Raw genomic sequence first — 21,606 nt, 5'->3', positions numbered from 1 at the left:
TAAAATTAACTTTGTGAAGTCAGTACATGAACACAGAGGAATATTTTATCAGAACTTCATAAAAGAAGTAAATGTTTAAGGAAGTCCAGGAGATGGGAAGGAAATCTTGGCATATATTTCATGAGAATTATTTTATATTTAAAGTTTCTCCAGGAAAGATGAGCAGGGATATGTGATGACTACATCTGTGCATTAATAAAGTAAAAAGGGAGTCAGTGGGGTGGTAGATGTATTAATGAAGTAGGCAGGTTCTGTTTGTAATCGATTATATGGCCTTGAAAAGTCACACTACTCCTCTGGGTCTCATATTTCTCATCTGTAGCAAGAGGTTTGTGTTCCACATGATTTAGAACCCCTCCAAAGTCTGAGTTCATAGGTATGAATAACTAGATGGTTCATTTTGTTGTGTTGAATTTGAGGTTTGTCTGCAAATTGGCTGTTCTGGCTTCATTCTTGGAGGCTTAAGGCCAGAGGTTGGTGGCCTTGCCAAAGAGGTAAACTAAGTTCTTCCTTTATTCTGTTCTTTGGCAGAGAGAGATTCTTTGTGGATGGATTTGGGGGTGGGGCTGAGGACTTAGGGGGCAAAACTTGTACAGACAGGTGTTAGAGAGCCAGACTTTAAGGATTCTTGATGTGAGTTGATTAGTGAAACCCACTGTCAGAGTTGTAGTTAGAAGCACTGTGGTGGAAAGAACTAAAGTGGTAAGGCCAGCTTTCCTCCCAATTCCCTTCATGGCATAGCTTTTATCTTTTTTTCTAACCTGTTTTTATGCCAGAGGAAAAGATCCCACTACTTCTGAATATCAGAATACCCTGAGTAGTTCATTGAAGGATTTTTATGTCTTTTAAAAATGCAAATAATCCTGAGTCAAGAAGAGCACACTTTTGGCTAATGCCTTTGTAGGCATTCTTTGGCAGGGAGTGAACTAGAATGACAACACTGGTTTGAGGTCTAGAGGCGTGGAAGCACCATTTGGCAGGGACAAGGAGATGGTGGAGGATCCTGAAAGAAAAGAAGGGACAGACATCTGCTTTGAAGGAGATTGCAAGAGAAGAACTTTTCTATTTTCACACTGTTGCTGAGTTCTATTCCTGGTCATTCTAGTGAGAATCTTCATATTTGCCACATAGTGCTGGAATCTCATCTGGTCAGAAAGCGTTATGGAATTATGTGAGCCTGTATGGAAAAGGTAATACCAAGAAATAAGGCAGAGGAAGTTGTTATATTTAGTGATGGTGGTGGTGGTGGTGGTGGTGGTGGTGGTGATGATGATGATGATGATGATGATGATGATGATAAGGCAAGCTGTCTTTGCTCAAGGTGTTAATCTTCTCCACTTGTAGCTGTAGCACCATCTGGAGGGAGAGTGGGAAGGTCAGCCTAGAATTATTTTATTTTCTGGAAGGAACCACTGTTAGCCACTATTGAGCAGCAAAAGCTGCTTAATTCAAAAGCTGTTTATTTCATCTCTGATTCAATGCTGGAGGTGGAGAGTAGTTGCAGATTGGGTAGGATTCTTGTGGCACTTTATATCTTATCTTACTTACTGGCCTGGGGAACCAACAAAACATTAATTTGGATCCTACCAATAAGACATTTGTTGTCATGGACTAAAGAACAGATTGTTTGCCTTCATGCTATCTATAAAGAAATGACTTTCCCCACAAATTAACTGTATAATTAAAACTTTGTGTAACAAAATGTTGGCAGGTGTCTCAGATATTTTTGAAGAAATCGGATTACCTACAAATATGATCATTGTAAGTTATTCTTAATCTTATCAATCAGTTCTACTGGCAAAGGTTTATTAGTCAAATCAGGTACTATTGTGTTGTGAGAATAAAGTCGATAGTATTTAGGCTTTTCACAGAGAAATCCATTCTTTGATTAATTTGATTCAGTAGATTTTTGTATTGTGGTTTCCACCTTTGTATAGAGATACCTCCTCACAACTTTTACACAAACAGTTCTTTACTAATTCTTGGTCAAGTTCCTGTCTCCTCTTCCGGCTTCCCTTCAGCATTCACTTTAAACCTTGGCTGTACTTCACTCACACACTATTCCCCCTCTTGCAGCACATTGCCAATGCAAGAAAATTGAGGCTACAAGATGTGAATTTTTTAAACTGCCGATTTCTTCCTTAATCTTAGTGCCACTGTAACTGCTTTTCAACTTATCTACATTTGTACCCATCCTTACTCATTCTTTTCAGTCTCAGGAGGAAATATCCCTTTTCCTTCTGAAAATTAATCTTTTATTCATTTATTCTTCTCACTCAGAAAATTATATTACAAGTCTACTGTGTTCCAGGCACAGGAGAATATAGCATTAAACAAGACACACACTGTCTCTGCATCCCCCAGAAGTTTTCAGTCTAATGGGAAAGACAGAATTAAATGATTACGCAAGTCGTTAACGAATTAGACTTGTGGCATGTGCCTTAAAGAAGAAGACAGGGAACTCTGGAGGTAACAAGAGGAGAACATAGTCCTCTCTGGTACTGTGAAGTTTAGGAAGATTATAAGGATGAGGAAGAGTTAAGCCCCAAGATGGGAGGGAAATATGCCAAGAGACAAGGCCGCTGGAGCTGGAGCAAAGAGAACAAAGGAGGAGAGTGGCCAGAGAAATAGCTACAGGATGAGTTCATATAGATGATAGAAAATCCTTAAAGGATTTTTAAGCAGAGTGACATGATCAGATTTGGGCAATAAAAATATCACTTTGAAGACTGAATTGAAGGGAGCTAGGCTGATGCAGTGAGGCCAGCCAGTTAGGAACGTATTATACAGATAAGAGATGGTGGTTTCTTGCACTAAGGTAATGGTGATGGAAATAGGGAGAATTTGACGGTTTGAGAAGTGCTGAAGCGTAGAAATGGTAATGAATTATGTGTTGGGGGAGTGAAGAAAAAGGAGAGGTCAAGGAGAAGTTCTAGGCTTTTTTTAAGCACCAGGTTACATGGTAGCACTATTTACTGAAATGGAGAACAGCGTTGAAAAGATCAGGTTGCAGGGAAAAGCTCAGAGTGCACTCTTAGACTTTTTGGTATTTGAGATGTCTGTGAGATATCCAGGTGGAGATGCTCAGAAATAATATTATAGATCTAGTTCCTCATTTGTCTGCTCTCTGTCTTGTGTTTTTGGTTCCTTCTTCTCTGCAGGCTCTTCCTACTTTCACTGTCAAGTCTCTTTCATGCTTTGAAAATACAAAAACAAGCTACTCTCTGGATAGAATTTTGTGTTCCCCTATTGTTCTCATCCTAGTTTCTTCAAAGAGTATTCTTCACTTGCTCTTTCTACCTCCTCACTGTAACCCACTGTGATCTTTTAACTCCACCGAAGCTGCTCTTGCAGATGTTGCAAGTGACAATCTGATTGCCACATTTCAAGCTTATCTTTTCAGTTTTTGTCTTAGATACTTTTGCTGCATTTCATACCAGCCACTTTCTCCTTGAAATTCTCTTCTCTGTTTGGTCTCAATTACTTGCCTTCAGTGGATTCTCTTAAGGGAAGCATCCTAAATGTTTGTTTTCCCTGGGGTTTCACCCTTGGTCTACATACTTCCCCTAGAGGTAATCACATCTACTCTTGTGGTTTAAACCAGCATCAACTCCCAAATACATACCTTCATCCCAGACCTTCCTCTGAATTTCAAATATAGATATGTATAGCTAACTGCCTTCACTGAAACATTCCGCTGCTTCCTCAAATTTCAGTATTTAAGACTGAACTCATCCAGTCCTATCAAACTTACACCCTACATATTTCTCAAATCTGTCTTTTCTCTCTTCCTACCATCACTGCCCTCATTTAAGCTCTCATATCCTGCTTTTATTTTAAAAACCTTCTCTTAAATAATATATTGCTCTCCTTTCTTGGCTTCTTTTCCTATTCTCTCTTCTGGTAGCATCCTAAGTGATTAATGCAGATCTCATCTTACCGTTCCTTTGCAATCCATGGCTTCTTAACACCAATGGAATAATAACTCCAACTTCCTTAGCATGACGTATACAGCTTTCCATGATTTGGCACCTCCTTTTATTACTTTCTGTTGTCATCTGTATCCACTCTTCTTCTCATACCTTATATTACAAAAATACTGAATTCTTTTCTTTTCCTCACTGCTTCACCAGTATTGTTCTCTATGCCTCAGAACTTCTCTGTTGACTCCTAACTCCACTTATCCTTCATGTTTTACTTTTTCTAGGAGGCATTTCAGAACCCCCAGAGTAGATGAGTTGACTTTCATCTAGCTTGAACACACTTCCATCAGAGCACATTAGAGATGATCTCACTGAGCATCTTTATATTAGACTATGAGTTCCTTTGGGCTGGAATTTAATCTTATTTTTCTTTGAATTCCTAGTGCTTAGCACAGTGCCTGGTATGTAGTAGATCCTCAGATTTCTGTTGAAATAAACTGATGAAAAGAGAGCTAGGGTAAAAATCTGGTCCCTGTGCTTCTGTTTCCTTGCCTATAAGGCGAAATATTGGACTTAATATGTTCACTTGTCTCCAGCTTTAGAATTCTAAAAGGTCGAATATAAAATAATCTGATATTAAGGAAGGATAGAAATTACAGTTATGCGTCACTTAACAACAGGCATATGTTCTAAGAAGCGCATCGTTAGGCAGTTCCGTTGTTCTGTGGATGTCATAGAGTGTACTACACAAACCTAGGTGGTGTAGCCTACTATACACCCAGGCTACATGGCACTAATCTTATGGGACCACCGTTGTATATGCAGTCTATGGTTGACTGAAACGGTTGTTATGTGGCTCATGACCATATAGAAAAATAAAACAAAACGCTACAACAGCACTGTCTAACAGAAGAATCTGTGTTGATGGAAATATTCTGCATCTGCACTGTCCCATGTGGTAGCCACTAGCAACATGTGGCTAGTGAGCACTTAGCACTTGATATGTGGCTAGTACAACTGAGGAACAGAGTTTTAAATTTAATTAAACTTAAATTTAAATATAGCCACATGCGATTAGTGGCTAACTCTCATAGCTTGTGACAATAGGGATTAAAAATAGATTAACTTTAAATGTGGCTAACTGTGACTTTATTATAGGACATATAATAAAATATTGTTACCACTGCAACTCACAATGATACGAGAAAACTTTAACTTCCCATGTGTCAGTTGATGCAGCAGGATGAATAGTATGTTGTTTTTATTTTTTACTTCCTTGCCCACAAAGGATAAGTACTTTATTTTTCCTCCATACTTTCTTGTGATTAAATTTAACATAGTAATTCTGCCCCTTCTTTCTTTCTTTGTTATGTTTATTGAAGTATAGTTTATAAGCAGTAAAAATTCATCTTTTCAAGTGTACAGTTTGATAGATGTATATAAATAATCTGCCATGATCAAAATATAGAACATCCTTCACCCCAGAAAGTTCCCCTGTGGCCCTTTGCAGTCCATCTCATCCCCTTACCCCTAATTCCTGTAACCATTGATGTGATTTCTGACTCTGTAGTTTGGTCTTTTCCAGGATGTCAAATATTTGAAATCCTATAGCAGGTTGCCTTTTTGTCTAGCTTCTTTCACTTCATATAATGCTTTTGAGGTTCATCGATGTAGTTTGTTCCTCTTTGTTATTGAGTAGTTTTCCATTTTATGTGTACTATAATTTATTTATCCATTTATCAGTTGATGGACATTTAGACTGTTTCTAGTTTTGTGCTATCATGAATAAAGCTGCTAAAACATTTACATTTTGCATGTGAATATCCCAGTTTTGTGGGCACGTGTTTTCATTTCTCTTGGGTAGATATTTAGGACTGGGATCACTGGGTCACATGATAAGTGTATGGAAAACAGATTGGCAGTGTCTTGTAGAGTACATATACCATTTTTGCATTCCCACCAACAATGTATGAGATTTTGAGTTGTTCCTCTTCCTTACTGGCACTTGGTATTGTCAAGCTGCTTTGATTTTAGCTATTTTTGGTCAATATGTGGTGGTATCTCATTGTGGTTTTAATTTGCATTCCTAATAACAAACGATGTTAAGCACCTTTTCATGCGTTTATTTGCCATCCTTATAGCGTCTCTGATGACGTCTGTTCAAATATCTTGCCCATTTCTCTTTATAGTTTGTGCTTTTTGTATGAAATCCTTGCCTAACCCAAGATTACAAACTTTTTTTTTCTAGAAGTTTTATTGTTTGAGCTGTTAGTTTTAGGTCTTAAGTTCACTTTAAGTAAATTTTTGTGTATGATGCACAGTAAGGTTAGAGGTTTATTTTCTCCCCATATAGATACCCAGTTGTTCCACAGCATTTGTTGAAAAGACTATCTTTTTCTCCATTTGATTACCTTGGCACTTTTGCAAAAACCAGTTGACAACAGATGTATGAATCTATTTCTGGACTCTGTTATTTTCCATTGACATATATGTCTATCCTTATGCCAGTACTACAGTCTTGATTACTAAAGCTTCATAGTAAGTCTTGAAATCAGGTAGAATCCTCCAACTTTGATTTTTTGTTTGTTTGTTTGTTTTCCTGGAATTGTTTTGACTGAGTCAAATAATTCTAAGTCTGGTGTATAAAAAAATACATAGTGACCAAATCGAGTTTATTCCAGGAATATTAGGTTGATACAACTTTTGAAATCAATCAGTATAATTTACCTTCTCAACAAACTAAAAAAAGAAAAAATCATGTCATCATCTCCATAGATGCAGAAGAAGCATTTGGTCAAATTCAGCATTCATTGATGATAAAGCTCTCAGCAAAATAGAAAGAGAAGGAAACTACCTCAGTGTAATAAAGTGTATTTATAAAAAGCTGTTAGCTAATATCATAGTTAATGATGAAAAATTGAATGCTTCACCCACAAGACTGGGAACAAGGCAAGAATATCTGCTCTTAATAATTCTATTCAGCATTGCCCTTGAGACCCTAGCCAGCACAATAAGGCAAGAAAAAAGAGGCATACAGATTAGAAATGAATAAATAATTGTTGTCTTTATTTGAAGATGACCTCATTGTCTGTAGAAAAAAATCCCAAAGAATCTATAAAACTTTGCTCGAGCTAATATGTGAATTTAGCAAGGTTGTAGAATTACACCACCAATTTATAAAAATCAATTGTGTTTCCATTAGCAGTGAACAACTGGAAATTGAAATTTGAAAAACAAGAATTTAGTGTAGCATCCAAAAATGTGAAATACTTAGGGATACATTGCACAAAATATGTTCAAGATTTGTATGATGAAAACTGCAAAACATTGCTGAGAGAAGTTAAAATAAGACTTGAATAATGGAGAGATAAACCATGTTAATGGATCAGAACACTCAATACTGTTATTGGAGAGATGTCAATTCCTCAGTTCTCTCCAAATTGATCTATAGATTAAATTTAATCCAATCAAGATCCTGGTAGGTTCTTTAAAAGTATCTTTACATGAAAGGATTAAGATTGAGTCTATAATGGCAAAGATGAAAGGCAAAGCCTTTTTTAAAAATAGGAATTGACAAACTGATTCTAAAATAATTTCAGGAAATTCTCCCACCTCCGAAAGTAAAAATACAAATCATATTTTATTTTAAGTAGCAATAGCTAATGTTTCTTGAGTATAATGTTAAATTATTTTAAAGCATTTGAGATATGTTAACTAATTTAATCCTTAAAACAGTGCTATGAAGTATTGTTATTCCCATTTACAGGATGATGAAACTGAGGCAAAGAGAGGTTAAATGACTTGTCTGAGGCCGAATTCTAACCTAATTTAACCACTAACTCAGGTTGCCTCTCCTGTTTCAGTTTCTTTTGAACTTACTAAACACTGATCTTTGTTCTGCATAAGGCTGATATTATGATTTATAGTATTGCTTCATTTAAGTGGAAGTTTAAATAGACCAAACCCAAAGTCAGTTACCGTTCCCGTTGTGGTGTGTATGGTGGGTGCTGGAGGGCTGGTTGGTGAAGTCGTGCAGAATGGTTTGTAATCACATTAGAATTCTATTTACGTATTTGCATGGCAATTATTTGTTACCTTTAAAAAGATACTGTTTGTTAAGTGTTTCTTTATAAGAAAGGATTGACTAGGATTGGATCTATAATAGCCAAAGGCATACTTTTCATAATTTGCATATGATAGTAAGTAGCATAAGTGATGTGATAACTGTATTTTCCAAACTAAAACCTAGGGGTTTTATGCCTTTTCAGGTGTGAGAGGCAGCCTATGAGTTATATAGATTTCTAAAACTTGGAATTCCCCAGCCATGAAATGACTTTTTAGTCTGGCATTAGAATCACATCTGGAGCTTTTAAAAAACAACCCATTGGTGTCCCTCTTCTCCATTCTGATTCAGGGGCAGTTATAAGTTAAAAAGCTCTATAGGTAGTTCTGCTGTGCATCTTAGTTGAGATCCACTAATTTATAGAGACAGTTGGATAGAATGTCTAAGATTTGGACCATCTCAAAAAATTCAGACTGTATGATCACCATGTTTAATAAAGGCAGTATTCTTAATTCTTATAAATGGTTGTTAGCATAACAGATGTCTACTCTGAAATCATTCTTCCTTATCTGAGTACTTTTCCCCTCATTTTCTTTACTATATGTTAACATACTTAGTTGTGCCACAGCTCTGAAATTCAGTGATTGACTATGTACACAATCACTCCACTTGGCCTGCTTGTGGAACAATTTCTAAAATTATTGGAATATTACATTTAGGCATTTCCAGTCTTACTTCTGTGTTGAAGTTTAATTGAAGTTCTAAATTGAAGTTTTCAAAAGTGACAGATACTCAGGATTCCAGATAGGTATAAAGGTCCTTGATTTATTAGACTGACAGAGAGTAACAGAATAGTCATTAAAAGTAAAATTCCAAGTATCTCCTCTCTTAAGAACCATAGGAAGTTTGAACTGAAAAGACTTAGTGGCTATCTAGTGTAAAGTTAAACTCAGAGAGGAGGATTTACTTGCCAAAGGTAGCATAATTAGTTTATGGATAAATAAATGTAAAACTCAAATAATTATATGTAAAAAAGCAGTTGAACTTTTTTCTTTTCATAATTTGAAATTAGAATTAATGTATCTTACAATGAGTGTTTTGTTTATTATCTGAGCTTAGGAAAAAATTGTGTGTTAGTTTTGTAGTTGCTATTTAATTTCTTTTAAAATAATATTAGCCATATTTTAAAAGAAAGAAAATCTTTATCCAGTATCTAAGAGTTATTAAAAAAAAGTCTGCCATCAGTTGAATATGTCAACTTGCTATAGAAATTTCCTGTATGTTACTGCAGTATAGTTTCTGTTCCTTGGGTGAGAAATAGGAAACTTACAGGAAATGTAGTCAGTCAGTTGTTTTCCTTCCTTCCTTATTGTAGAAATTATAAACCATATAATTGTTTTTATCTTCCAATTGATTGGAAAATAATTGAGCAGATTATTTTTTTAAATTTTTTTTTATTATTAAGGTTATAAAGAGCAGATTATTTTTTAGCTCCTTTTTTTTAACGTTTCTCAGTTTAAGTTCCTTATTCTTTTTCTTATGTTGCATCAGTGATGTATCTTTAATAAACTTGTTCTGTTTGTTTGTTTTCTCTTCAATGAATGTCAGTTAAAGAGAAATTGACTGCGGATCCAGACAGTGAAATAGCTACAACCAGCCTAAGAGTTTCTCTACTATGTCCAGTAAGTCTTAACTAATAACTTGCTTTCCAGAAGATTGAACATACATTTTGTCCTTTTATTAAGTATTTCCAGTATTTGAGAAGTTCTGTTTACTTTTGAAATATGCCCATCTTTTCGAAAAGTAGAAAAGCATTATTTAATCATAGAATTTGGAATCTAAACGAATTTGTAAGTCTATAAAAATTTTCTATTCTTAGAAAGGTATATTTAAGTATTGCTTGTGTGATTAAGGACTATCAGATTCAAGTGTAAAATCTCCAAATACGAAATGTTCATTAACTCCATGTATTTATAAAAATTACTTTTTTTTTTTTTTTTTGCTGAGAAAGGTTAGCCCTGAGCTAACATCTGTTGCCAATCTTACTCTTTTTTTGCTAGTAGAAGATTGTCCCTCAGCTAACATCTGTGCCAGTCTTCCTCTATTTTATAAGTGGGTTACTGCCACAGCATGGCTGATGAGTGGTGTAGGTCTGTGCCCAGGATCCAAACCTGTGAACCCAGGCCACTGAAGTAAAGCGTGCCAAACTTAACCACTAGGCCACAAGGCTGGCCCCTATAAAAATGTCCCTTTTTAAAGTAGCATCCTTCTGAATAAAAATCTGACCATGATTACCTGCACATTCAGTTTAACCATTTTGCCAATGACGAATACATTATAAGAATCCACCAATTGAAAAGTATGGTATTTAACCTGAATAATTGAATTGGTTCGGCATATAAAAATAACCTACGGGCTGGCCGCGTGGCTGAGTGGTTAAGTTCATGTGCTCCGCTTTGCTGGCCCAGGATTTTCCCCGTTCAGATCCTAGGCATGGGTATGGTACTGCTCATCAAGCCATGCTAAGGCGGCATCCCACATGCCACAGCTAGAAGGACCCACAACTAAAAATACACAACTATGTACCAGGGGGCTTTGAGGAGAAAAACGACAAGTAAAATCTTTAAAAAAAAAAAATTAAAAAATAACCTAGAAATATTTTTAAACCAGAAAATGAGGTCAAAAGCAATCATTTGCCATTTATCAAAATAAATACAAGGCCTAAGACATCCCAAGTGATTAAACTTGTAGTGAGAAAGTTTCCAAAAAATGTACTGTTCAGGTTTATTTCTTAAGTAGTTTGATGTTAGGTCCCCTAGTAGTAGTAGTAGTGGTAGTAGTAGTAGTAATTGAATGTGGCTTTCATACAAAAATATGTGAAAAACTAAGAGTAAATTACTTTGATGTTTTGATTACCTTTTGTTCTATAATTAATCAAGTTAATCATATCTAAATTGGAGAGAGTATATGAAGAATAAGAGGACACAGCTGTTTTCCGATTTGCCTGTATTGTTCAGGCAGGCCTGATATTGAAAGCTTTTAATATTGATATCCTACGAATCTAAGTTGGGTCTCGAAGTTCTGTTCTTAAAGAAACAAAGGATTTAAACAGAAATTAAATGTTATTTGTCCAACATCTTAGTATTTTGTACTTTATAAAACCTCAAACACAATATGAAAGTCTGTAGCTCATGAATTAGTTTATAATGCTGTACTTTATGTAGCTCTTTTAAAAAAACTTTTTTTGTTTTGTAATTGCTATGGGACCTCCTGTTACTTATTAGACTTTTGTAAATTGCTGAAAAAATACAATGAATTTAATAAAAACCACCAAATTCCGTCATTTTGTATATATCTATCTTTTTATTCCTTACTATAGCCAGTCTTTTTCTTAGGGAAAATATTTTGACTCCAGGCTTTTTACATTATTATTAAAAATTCTTTCCCAAATATATGATGCAATCATTTACGGAACTGAAGGGAGAAATAGATAGCAACACAATAACAATAGGAGAGTTAGATACCCCACTTTCACTTATGGATAGAACAACCAGACAGAAGAAAGCAGAGGACTTAAACAACACTATAGACCATTTGGGCCTGATAGACATATACAGAATAGGGAACAACAGCAGATGACACATTCTTCTCAAGTAGACACACAACATTCTCCAAGATAGACTACACGTTAGGCCACAAAACAAGTCTTAACAACTTTATGATGAAAATCATACCAAGTATCTTCTCTGATCGCAGTGGGATGAAGCTGGAAATCAATATTAGGAGCAAAACAGGAAAATCCACAAATATGTGGAAATTAAACAACACGCTCTTAAAACAATCGATGGGTCAAAGAAGAAATCACAAGGGAATTTAGAAAATATCTGGAGATAAATGAAAACACAATATACCAAAACTTAGGGCATGCAGCAAAAGCAGTAGGAAGAGGGAAGTTTATAGTAGTAAATGCTTACATTAAAAAAGAAAGATCTCAAATCAATAACCTTACTCCTCAAAAAACTGGAGAAAGAAAAACAAAATACAAAGTCAGCAGAAGGAAAGAAATAATAAAGATTATAGCAGAGATAAATGGAAGAGAGAATAGAAAAAAAAACATCAGTGAGACCAAGAGTTGGTTTTTTTGAAAAGATCAAAATTGACAACTTCTTAGCTAGACTAAGAAAAAAAGAAGGAAGATTCAAATAGCTAAAATTAGAACTGAAAAGGGAGACATTACAACTGATGCCACAGAAATAAAAAGGATTATAGGAGACTACTGTGAAAAATTATATGCCAACAAATTGGATAACCTAGAAGAAATGGATAAATTCCTAGAAATACACAACTTACCAAGACTGAACATGAAGAAATGAGAAATCTGAACAAACCTATAACTAGTGAGGAGGTTGAAGCTGCAATCGAAAAGCCCAGGGCCTCATGGCTTCATTGGAGAATCCTACCAAACATTTAAAGAAGAGTTAATACCAATCCTTTTCAAACCCTTCCAGTGAATTGAAGAAGGAATACTTGCAAACTCATTCTGTGAGGCCAGCATTACCCTGATCCAAAAACCAGCCAAAGACACAAGAAAAAAGAAAAAAAATTGCATACCAATATCTCTGATGAATATTGATACCAGAACTTTAAACAAAATACTAGTAAACTGAATTCACCAGCACATTAAAGGATCATACAACATGACCAAGTGGAATTTATAGCTGGAGTGTAAGGATGTTTCAGCATATGATAATCAATATGATATACCACATTAACAAAATGAAGGACAAAACCACATGATTGTCTCAATGCAGAAAAAGCATTTGAGGCTGGCCCCATGGCCGAGTGGTTAAGTTTGCGCACTCCGCCTCAGGTGGCCCAGTGTTTCGTTGGTTCGAATCCTGGGTGTGGACATGGCACTGCTCATCAAACCACGCTGAGGCAGCGTCCCACATGCCACAACTAGAAGGACCCACAACGAAGAATATACAACTATGTACCGGGGGGCTTTGGGGAGAAAAAGGAAAAAATAAAATCTTTAAAAAAAAAAAAGAAAAAGCATTTGACAAAATTCAGCACCCTTTTATGATAAAAACTAGGATTAGAAGGAAGCTTCTCATCATAATAAAAGCCATATATGAAAAGACAGCAGCGAATATCATACTCAATGTGTAAAGACTGAAGGCTCTTCCTCTAAGATCAGGAACGAGGCAAAGATGCCCACTCTCACCACTATTATTCAACATAGTACTGGAAGTTCTAGTCAGAGCAATTAGACAAGAAAAAGAAATAAGACATATAAATTGTAGAGGAAGAAGTAAAATGATCTGCGTTTGCAGATAACATGATCTTTTATGTAGAAGACCCTAAAGATTCCACAAAAACTGTTAGAACTAATCAGCGAATTCAGCAAAGTTGCAGGATACAAAATCAATGGTCAAAAATTTCTTACATTTCTATATGCTAACAATGACTAATCTGAAAAGGAAGTTAAGCAAACAATTGCATCAGAAAGGATAAAATATTTAGGAATAAACTTAACCAAGAAGAGGGAAGCCTTGTACATTGGAAACTACAAAACATTACTAAGAGAATTCAGAGGATAGAAATAAATGGAAAGACATCCCGTACCCATGTATGTCACTACTACCCAAAGTGATCTACGGATTCAGTGAGATCCCTATCAAAAGCCCAATGGCATTTTTTGTAGAAATAGAAAAAAAGAATCCTAAAATTGCTCTGGAATCTCAAGGGACCTCAAATAGCCAAAACACTCTTTTAGTGAAGACAGTTTGAGGCCTCATACACCTTGATTTCAAAACATTCTGCTAAGCCACAGTAATTAAGACAGTGTGGGACTGACATAAAGACAGACAATATAGACCGATGGAACAGAATAGAGATGCCAGAAAGAAACTCTTGCATATATGGCCAAATGACTTTCAACAAGGGTGCCAGGACTGCGCAATGGGGAAAAGACAGTCTCTTCAACAAGTGGTGTTGGTAAAACTGGATGTTCACGTGCAGAATAATGAAGTTGGACCCTTTACACCATGTGCAAAAATTAACTCAAAATGGATGAAAGACCTAAAAAGTAAGACCTTAAACTATTAAACTCCTAGAAAAAAATGTAGGGAAAAAGCTTCAGTTGAATTTGGCAATGATTTCTTGGATATGACACCAAAAGCACAGGCAACAAAAGGAAAAATAGACAAATGGGACTACACCAAACTTAAAAACTTCTACATGTCAAAACAATCAGCAGAATGAAAAGGCAACCTATAGAACGGGAGGAAATAATTGCAAATCATATATCTGATAAGGGGTTAAAATCCAGAATATATAAGGAACTTCTATAACTCAACAATAAAGAACCAAACAACTTGATTAAAAAATGGGCAAAGGACTTGAATAGACATTTCTCCAAAGAAGATACACAAATGGCCAACAAGCACACAAAATGATGTTCAACTTCACTGATTATTAAGGAAAGGTAAATTAAAACCACGTGAGCTATCATTTCACACCTTCTCAGGATGGCCACTATCAAAAGAACCAGAGATAGCACGGGTTGGTGAGGATGTGGAAACACTGGAATCCTCGCCTACTATTGGGGGGAATGTAAAATGCTGTAGCCTTTATGGAAAACAGTATGGGGGGTCCCTCAAAAAATAAAAAATAGAATTACCATATGATCCAGCAATTCCCCCTCTGGGTATATATCCAGAAGAAGTCAAAGCAGGATCTTGAAGGGATAATTTGCACACCTATGTTCATCACAACATTAGTCACAATAGCCAAGAGGTGGAAGTAACCCAGATGTCAATGAACAGATGAATGCATAAAGAAAATGTGGTATATACATACAATGGAATATTATGCAGTATTAAAAAAGGAAGGAAATCCTGTCATATGCTACAGCATAGATGAACCTCAAGAACATTATGATAAGCAAAATAAGCCAGTCACAAAAGCATAAATGCTGTATGATTATACTCGTGTGAAGCATCTAAAGTAGTCAAAATCATAGAAACAGAAAGTAGAAATAGAGGTTACCAAGGGGGTGGGGAAATTAGTGTTTAGTGAGTATAGAGTTTCAGTGTTTCATAACAAAAAAGTTCTAGAGATCTCTTGAACAACAATGTGAATATACTGAACGCTACTCAATTTCACACTTAAAAATGGTTAAGGTGGTAAATTTAATGTTATGTGTTTTTTACCACAATAAAAAATATTGGCCAGGGTAGGGGGAAGGTAGATTCTTAAGTAACCAGGTAAACGTTGTAACTGATTATGGTTTAAAGGAAGGTAGTATTTTTAACATTGAGAAAAATGGTTCACAGACCAGGTAAGTAGAGAGTGGGAAGAAGGCAAAGATTAAAAGAAAAGGCTATGTATTTATCCTACCCTCTTTCCCCAAAATCCTGGTTTATCCACCTTCCCCTCCACATGCCACCATGTGGGAGGGGAAGGATTACTTGCTACCCCATTCCATTATGAAACATGGGTTCAGAGAATATGAGAAATTTAGAAAAGTGCATAAGCTTCATTTTCCATTTAAATCACTGGAAGAAGTCTTGTTTTGCTGCAGTCTTATTTTAAAAGTGTTTATAGTTGTGCTAATATATATGATGTTTACATCATTTAACATTTAGATGAAACGTTCATATAAATAAACACTACAATATAAATGTTGACTATTTATAGAACTAGTTTTGAGTTTTATAGTGCAGGTGATCTTCTCTGTATTATTAGAAAATGTTAATCATATTTTACTCCTTGTACCTCTTAATTTAGTGGGCCAGCTTTTAATTTTTCTTTCCATATTCCCCTGCTGCTCTCTTTTTAGTTTCAGTAGTTTTAGCAGTTTATTTTAAATTGACATCAGCTTTCAAAATTCAGATTACAGAAAAACAACTATAGATATAATCCGTAATTATAGTACTTTTATTGTTTTCTGTTTGGCTAAAGGAACAATCCCTTTACAGTTATTCTAGAACAGTAAAGTAATATATTTTAGGTATGTTTTTACTCTAAAAAGTAAAACTTAGTAATGACAACTCATCTATATATCAAATTTGTAGAATAATAAAAGAGATTTGTTCCCTTTGAAATATGTAAATATGGTGTCTGACTGTGCATTTGAATTGCCCTTGTGATATACACAGCTCAAAATAAATGAGTTTCTGTTGTTTGTGTGCCATTTAGCTAAAGGCAAGGAAAATAATTAAAAATGTTTTTGCTCCTTGGGAAATGTTTAGTTCCCATTTATTAAAAATAGAGGTAGAAGGGGGCCGGCCCTGTGGCCAAGTGGTTAAGTTCGCCACTCCGCTTCTGTAGCCCAGGGTTTTCTCCAGTTCGGATCCTGGGCACAGACATGGCACCGCTTATCAAGCCATGCTGAGGCGGCGTCCCACATAGCACAACCAGAAGAACCTACAACTAGAATATACAACTATGTACCAAGGAGTTTTGGGGAGAAGAAGAAAAGAAGAGGAAGATTGGCAACAGATGTTAGCTCAGGGCCAATCTTTAAAAAAAAAAAAACAGAGTAGAAGAATGTTTAAGAACCTACTTTGTGAAATGCTCACCAGACCTATAAATTAAAATACAATGACTTGGAGTTGATAAAGAAAAAAAAAAAAACTTGTTGGAAACTTATTTATGATGATGACAAAGAAAAAGTTGTGAAATTATTCTTTTGTTTTTTTGGGGGGTTTTTTTTGAGGAAGATTAGCCCTGAGCTAACTACTGCCAATCCTCCTCTTTTTGCTGAGGAAGACTCGCCCTGAGCTAACATCCGTGCCCATCTTACCCTACTTTATACGTGGGACACCTACCACAGCATGGCTTTTTGCCAGGGGGTGCCATGTCCGTACCTGGGATCCGAACCGGCAAACCCCGGGCCGCCAAGAAGCGGAACGTGCAAAGTTAACTGCTGTACCACTGGGCTGGCCCCCTGAAATTATTCTTAATATCACACTATTTCTTTCTTTTTACAAGGAAAAATACATATTTTATTGACTTTTTTAGGATCCTTTTGATATAAGCTGATTTAAATTTGTATCTAAGTAGGGCATTTTCTCCTCTCTCTCAGCATTATCAGTTAACTAATACAGCAGTATTATGTTATAGTAAGGTTAATGGCATTAGAAAACTTGTTTGGGAGTTGTTTTCACAGTGTTTATTTGCAAATGATGCAGATAACCACTGTGTCCTATAAAGGGAAAAGGGGAATTTCTAATTACAAGATGCAGATGTTCAAAACTCAGCTTCTCTTCTGATAGCAAGTTAGAGAAATCAGTCTCCATTTGTAGATAAGTATTTAGAATTTCATGATTGTTTTTAAAATCCAGGAATATGAGGATAATTATCATATAATACTTTATGAATCTTTGAAGCAAGGCATTTGTGTGACAGCTAATAATAATGCATTTGAAAGTGAACTTTTCCTTTCTTATACCCATTTATAAATGTCTTCCTGTGCCATTCATGTAGCAGTGTTCCTTAAAAACTCTGTTGGGAAACTTGTCAGTGTGGCTGATCATAAGGGCTTAAGAGTTGCTCTCTCCCCAGAAAGATGGACTGACAGCTGGGGATTATAGGGATGAAGATATGTGAGATAAAGCGTGTTAGAGAATAACTGCTTTCCAGAGTAGACATTTACGGCCTATGGCTTAGAGTCTGAAACAATCTTTATTTCTTATCTCCTTATCCATTGTTTTAAACTATCAGAAGTAGCTTACTAGTTCTGTAGTACATGAAACTTGTCTACTATTACTGTATTTGTCTAGGATTTTTAGTCTATGATTTCTCTACAGTATTAAGGCAGTAACAAAAATACCTGCTTACGAGGAATTTGCACTTCACAAGTAAGTTAGGATCTGACTTAAGACACAAAAATTTAATTTAGCACCTTCAACCAGATCGTTATTTGGAAAATGTTTCTGAACTAATGCAGCATGTCTTGGTTAATGGTAAATAGATGATTTTTCTGTTAGAAGAGCTAGTTTGTTCTTTTTTGCATTTTCATCAGGTACTTAAGTAAATCAAATCATAAAAATTGAACAGAAGTGTAGAAGGGAGTGGTGAAGTTGTTTAATCCTGTGTGAGCATAGAAAAGAATGACTGAGCTGGGGTTTGGATGGGTCTCCTGTTACCTTACAAAATGATTTGAAGCAAATACGTTTCTGTATTTTAATTAATAACGGGTGACATATATTGAGCACTTACTATCTGTCAGGCACTATGCAATAAATATAATGTAACCCCCAAAATTTTATGATGTAGATGACATTTTTATCCCCATTTTACAAAACTGAGGCTCAGAGAGACTTAATGACATTCAAGATTCACACAGTAAGTGGTGGGGTCAGGATTCAAACCTAGGTAGTCTAACTCCAGAATTCATACTCAGGGCTGCCTCGTAAAGTGTTGCATACATCCTACACAAAGTCCATGAATGCTGCTTCCTGGAACTCCTCCATGTGCCTGCCAAAGCCTTATCAGTACATAGGACCATCTTCCTGCTGTATATTTCCAAGTGCCGAGGATAAGGAGATGAGTCTGATGTATTTCTAGTAGGAGGAGACACACACATAAATAAATAGTATAGTCATATGCGTGGTAAAGTTGGGAGCAGAGAAGGAATCTACCAGTTTTCTCTGCGTCCTCGCTGTCCATACTTCTGATACTGTAAACTTGCATTACTCCCTTCTCATGAGTTTATCACACATTCTGGGTCCTTTTTTATTCTTCATCACTACATCCTGTTGAAGTAAGAAGGAAACAGTGTTACTTTAGAGATAGAAAAAGAGACGCAGAAAGGTTAAGTTCTTTTCCTAGAGGCGCAGTAAATCATTGATACCAGAACAATAATTTGGGGCCCCAAATGACAGTTAATTTCCTTGGTAGACTAGAAAATTGCACATTTCCCTGAAATTCTTCCAAGAATCTTTTCTTCATTTAACTCATATCCTTTTCAAGCCTTTATATTTTTCAAGCTTGCAAATATGTGGAAAATCTTTTCCTGGTATTTTAGCAAGTAATGTGGTTATTCAAAGTAGATAACTTCTATAGTTTATGGCCATTGTGGCCTCTGGGGACCCCACAGCGGTAATCCAGCTGCAGTGTATGAGGTGTCCTTCACCGAAGGAGGTCGTGATATGGCAGGTCTCTGGGCAGCTTCTCTGCCTTGTACCAAAGCTAGCAGTTCAGGGACCAAATGAAGCAGATTTTATTGTTCAAAGGACAGACTCAACCTGTGTCAGCTTAAGCAACATTTGCAGGGCCGGAAGAGAAAGTCTTATAACATACTGGAGATACTAGAGGTCCAGGGGTATTTGTTGAATTGCCTGTGTTGGTGCCAAGTGAGGGAAGAATACAGAGGGTGAACACACCTGGCTTCCTTCTCAGAGCTGCCATTTGGCAATTATGCCAAACATCATGGGGAATGCTTGCCATTCATTTCATTTTGACCTGTGAACTGCTCTAGTTCAGAGCTCAGATTGATAGTAAATGTCATATATCTGTATCCCTCAGTATTTAGTAACACATTCTTTTTTCCTTTCCCAAATTCCTTGTAAAGTGGTTCTTAACTTTTTTGGATCAGGGACTATACTAAGAATTTCATGAAAGCACTCTCTCCAGAAAAATGCACACACTTAGAAAATTTTGCATATAATTTCAAGGGGTTGAAGGCCCTTTCCCTCAAACGCCCATCTGTGAGCTGTGGCTTGGGAGTAAATAACTGTTGACTGTAGACTTTCCATAGTCACTGTGTTTAATATCCGAAGAAATACTATAACTTTTAACCTGTAGATGTTTCACAGAAAATGTGTTTAATCTTCTGCCATATTGATGAAAAGTAAATGCAGTATGTGTTAAATCAGAACACAGACACATTGCTTCAGAAAATTTTTATCATAAACTTAAATTTTGAATAACAGCTATCTAATATTTCCTTTTGTCTCCCTATTTTAAAGCTCGGTAAAATGAGGCTGACAATTCCATGTCGGGCCCTTACATGCTCTCATCTGCAGTGTTTTGATGCAACTCTTTATATTCAAATGAATGAGAAAAAACCAACCTGGGTTTGTCCTGTGTGTGATAAGAAGGCTCCCTATGAACACCTTATTATTGATGGGTATGTGAACTTGAAAGTTTTTCCTTGTACTTTGAAATGATCGTCTGTTATCTGAGTTTGTTATCCATCAGGTTTGGGATAAAAATTCTACAGGTAGTGTTTCCTGTTTATGTATTTTAGAGTTTTCATGATTCTAGAAATCAATATTTTTTCAAAGTAATTAACATTGTATACATTTTTCCTTTTTAACTTGATGTCCTCTTGTTTTGGAAATGCGTTCTTTACTCTCAGTGCCTGCTGACATTTACCATTTAAAGCACCAGTGCAGGATGTGCGTACCCCTTTTCCTAACATGAATCCATCTACCCCCTAGACTTGCAGACCATATTAGAGAAAGAATGAAGGAGTTGTGAAACTGTGGTTAACTTAAGCTCACCAGAAATTGGGCTTGTTTTTGCACATTTTCTGTTGCTTGAATCATGGTCCATCATACCTATTCCCCACTGAAGGTCTCCTAAAACTGATCAGCACGCTGAGTAGCAGCTTACTTTGTTTTTCTATCCCCTCTGAAATACTTGTTTTTGTCATTCTTGTCCACCTGCAGCATGACAACAGTTATTTTTTTAACACTCCTGTGTTTGATCTGTCCCAGCAGACATTTTGGGATGTTTCTCTAAATTCTCCCCTATTCTCTAGCTTCCTTTTTGCCACTGAACAAAGATAAATTGTGAAAAGAAAGATCTTAATATTTCCTGTACTCTCTAGTAAAACACTTAAGGCAACTGATCTATAGTATGTGAGAAAACATAGGAGTCTGGGTGTGTAACATCAGGAATGGAATACATTTAGCAATACAAGTGTAACCCAGAGCTTGAAAGATGTCAGATCAGTCACAGGAGAAAAAGTAAACATGTAACTTAAATGTTTTATGCTTAATTTTTCAGAGATGACAGTGATCACTAACTCTGAATTGAATAATATTTTACCAGCTGTGTATATTATATAGCTTTAGATATCCCCATCAATTGGAATTTTTCTTTCATTATAAAAGCCATACACACACACACACACACACACACACGCACACACACTTAGAAATTGGAAAACGCAGGAAAATAAAAAGCTTTTGTGGTGTGTTATTTTCTGATTTTTGTTTTCACATAATTGTGATTGCACAGTATTAATATTTTTTATCCTTTGGTTTCATTTAACATTATAACCTAAGAATTTGACCATTAATTTTACACAGTTTTTGCAAATCTCATTTTTAAATATCTGCACGATATTTGTCAAGGAGACTTGACATTCAGTACATATTTTTGTATTGCTTCAGTTTATCCATTATGCTTATTGTAGGCGATTTAGACTATGTAAAAAGGGTATAAAGAAGAAAAAATATCCATAATGTCACCACTCAGATAACTGCTATTTATATACCAGACTAACACAGAATTTTATTTTTAGAATATAGAGTTTTCTTTTCTTTGCCTCTTCCTACTTTTTATATTTTCCCATGTTATTAAAAATCTTTGGAAACC

General features: G+C 35.8%; 1 protein-coding gene across 1 annotated transcript in view; it reads left to right on the top strand.

Annotated features, from left to right (window-relative positions):
* The window catches only part of PIAS1 (protein inhibitor of activated STAT 1), a 110,665-nt gene that overhangs the window by 77,540 nt on the left and 11,519 nt on the right, over nucleotides 1–21,606 (top strand). The window contains exons 8-9 of the mRNA XM_023654887.2: nucleotides 9,595–9,668; nucleotides 19,968–20,128. Of these exons, the coding sequence (XP_023510655.1) occupies nucleotides 9,595–9,668; nucleotides 19,968–20,128 (235 nt within the window). The remainder of the gene's footprint in view (nucleotides 1–9,594; nucleotides 9,669–19,967; nucleotides 20,129–21,606) is intronic.

Source organism: Equus caballus, chromosome 1 (genome assembly GCF_041296265.1).
Source record: "Equus caballus isolate H_3958 breed thoroughbred chromosome 1, TB-T2T, whole genome shotgun sequence".
Lineage (NCBI taxonomy): Eukaryota > Metazoa > Chordata > Mammalia > Perissodactyla > Equidae > Equus > Equus caballus.
Note: the sequence above shows the minus strand (reverse complement) of the source record. Positions and strands in the feature narration are given on the sequence as shown.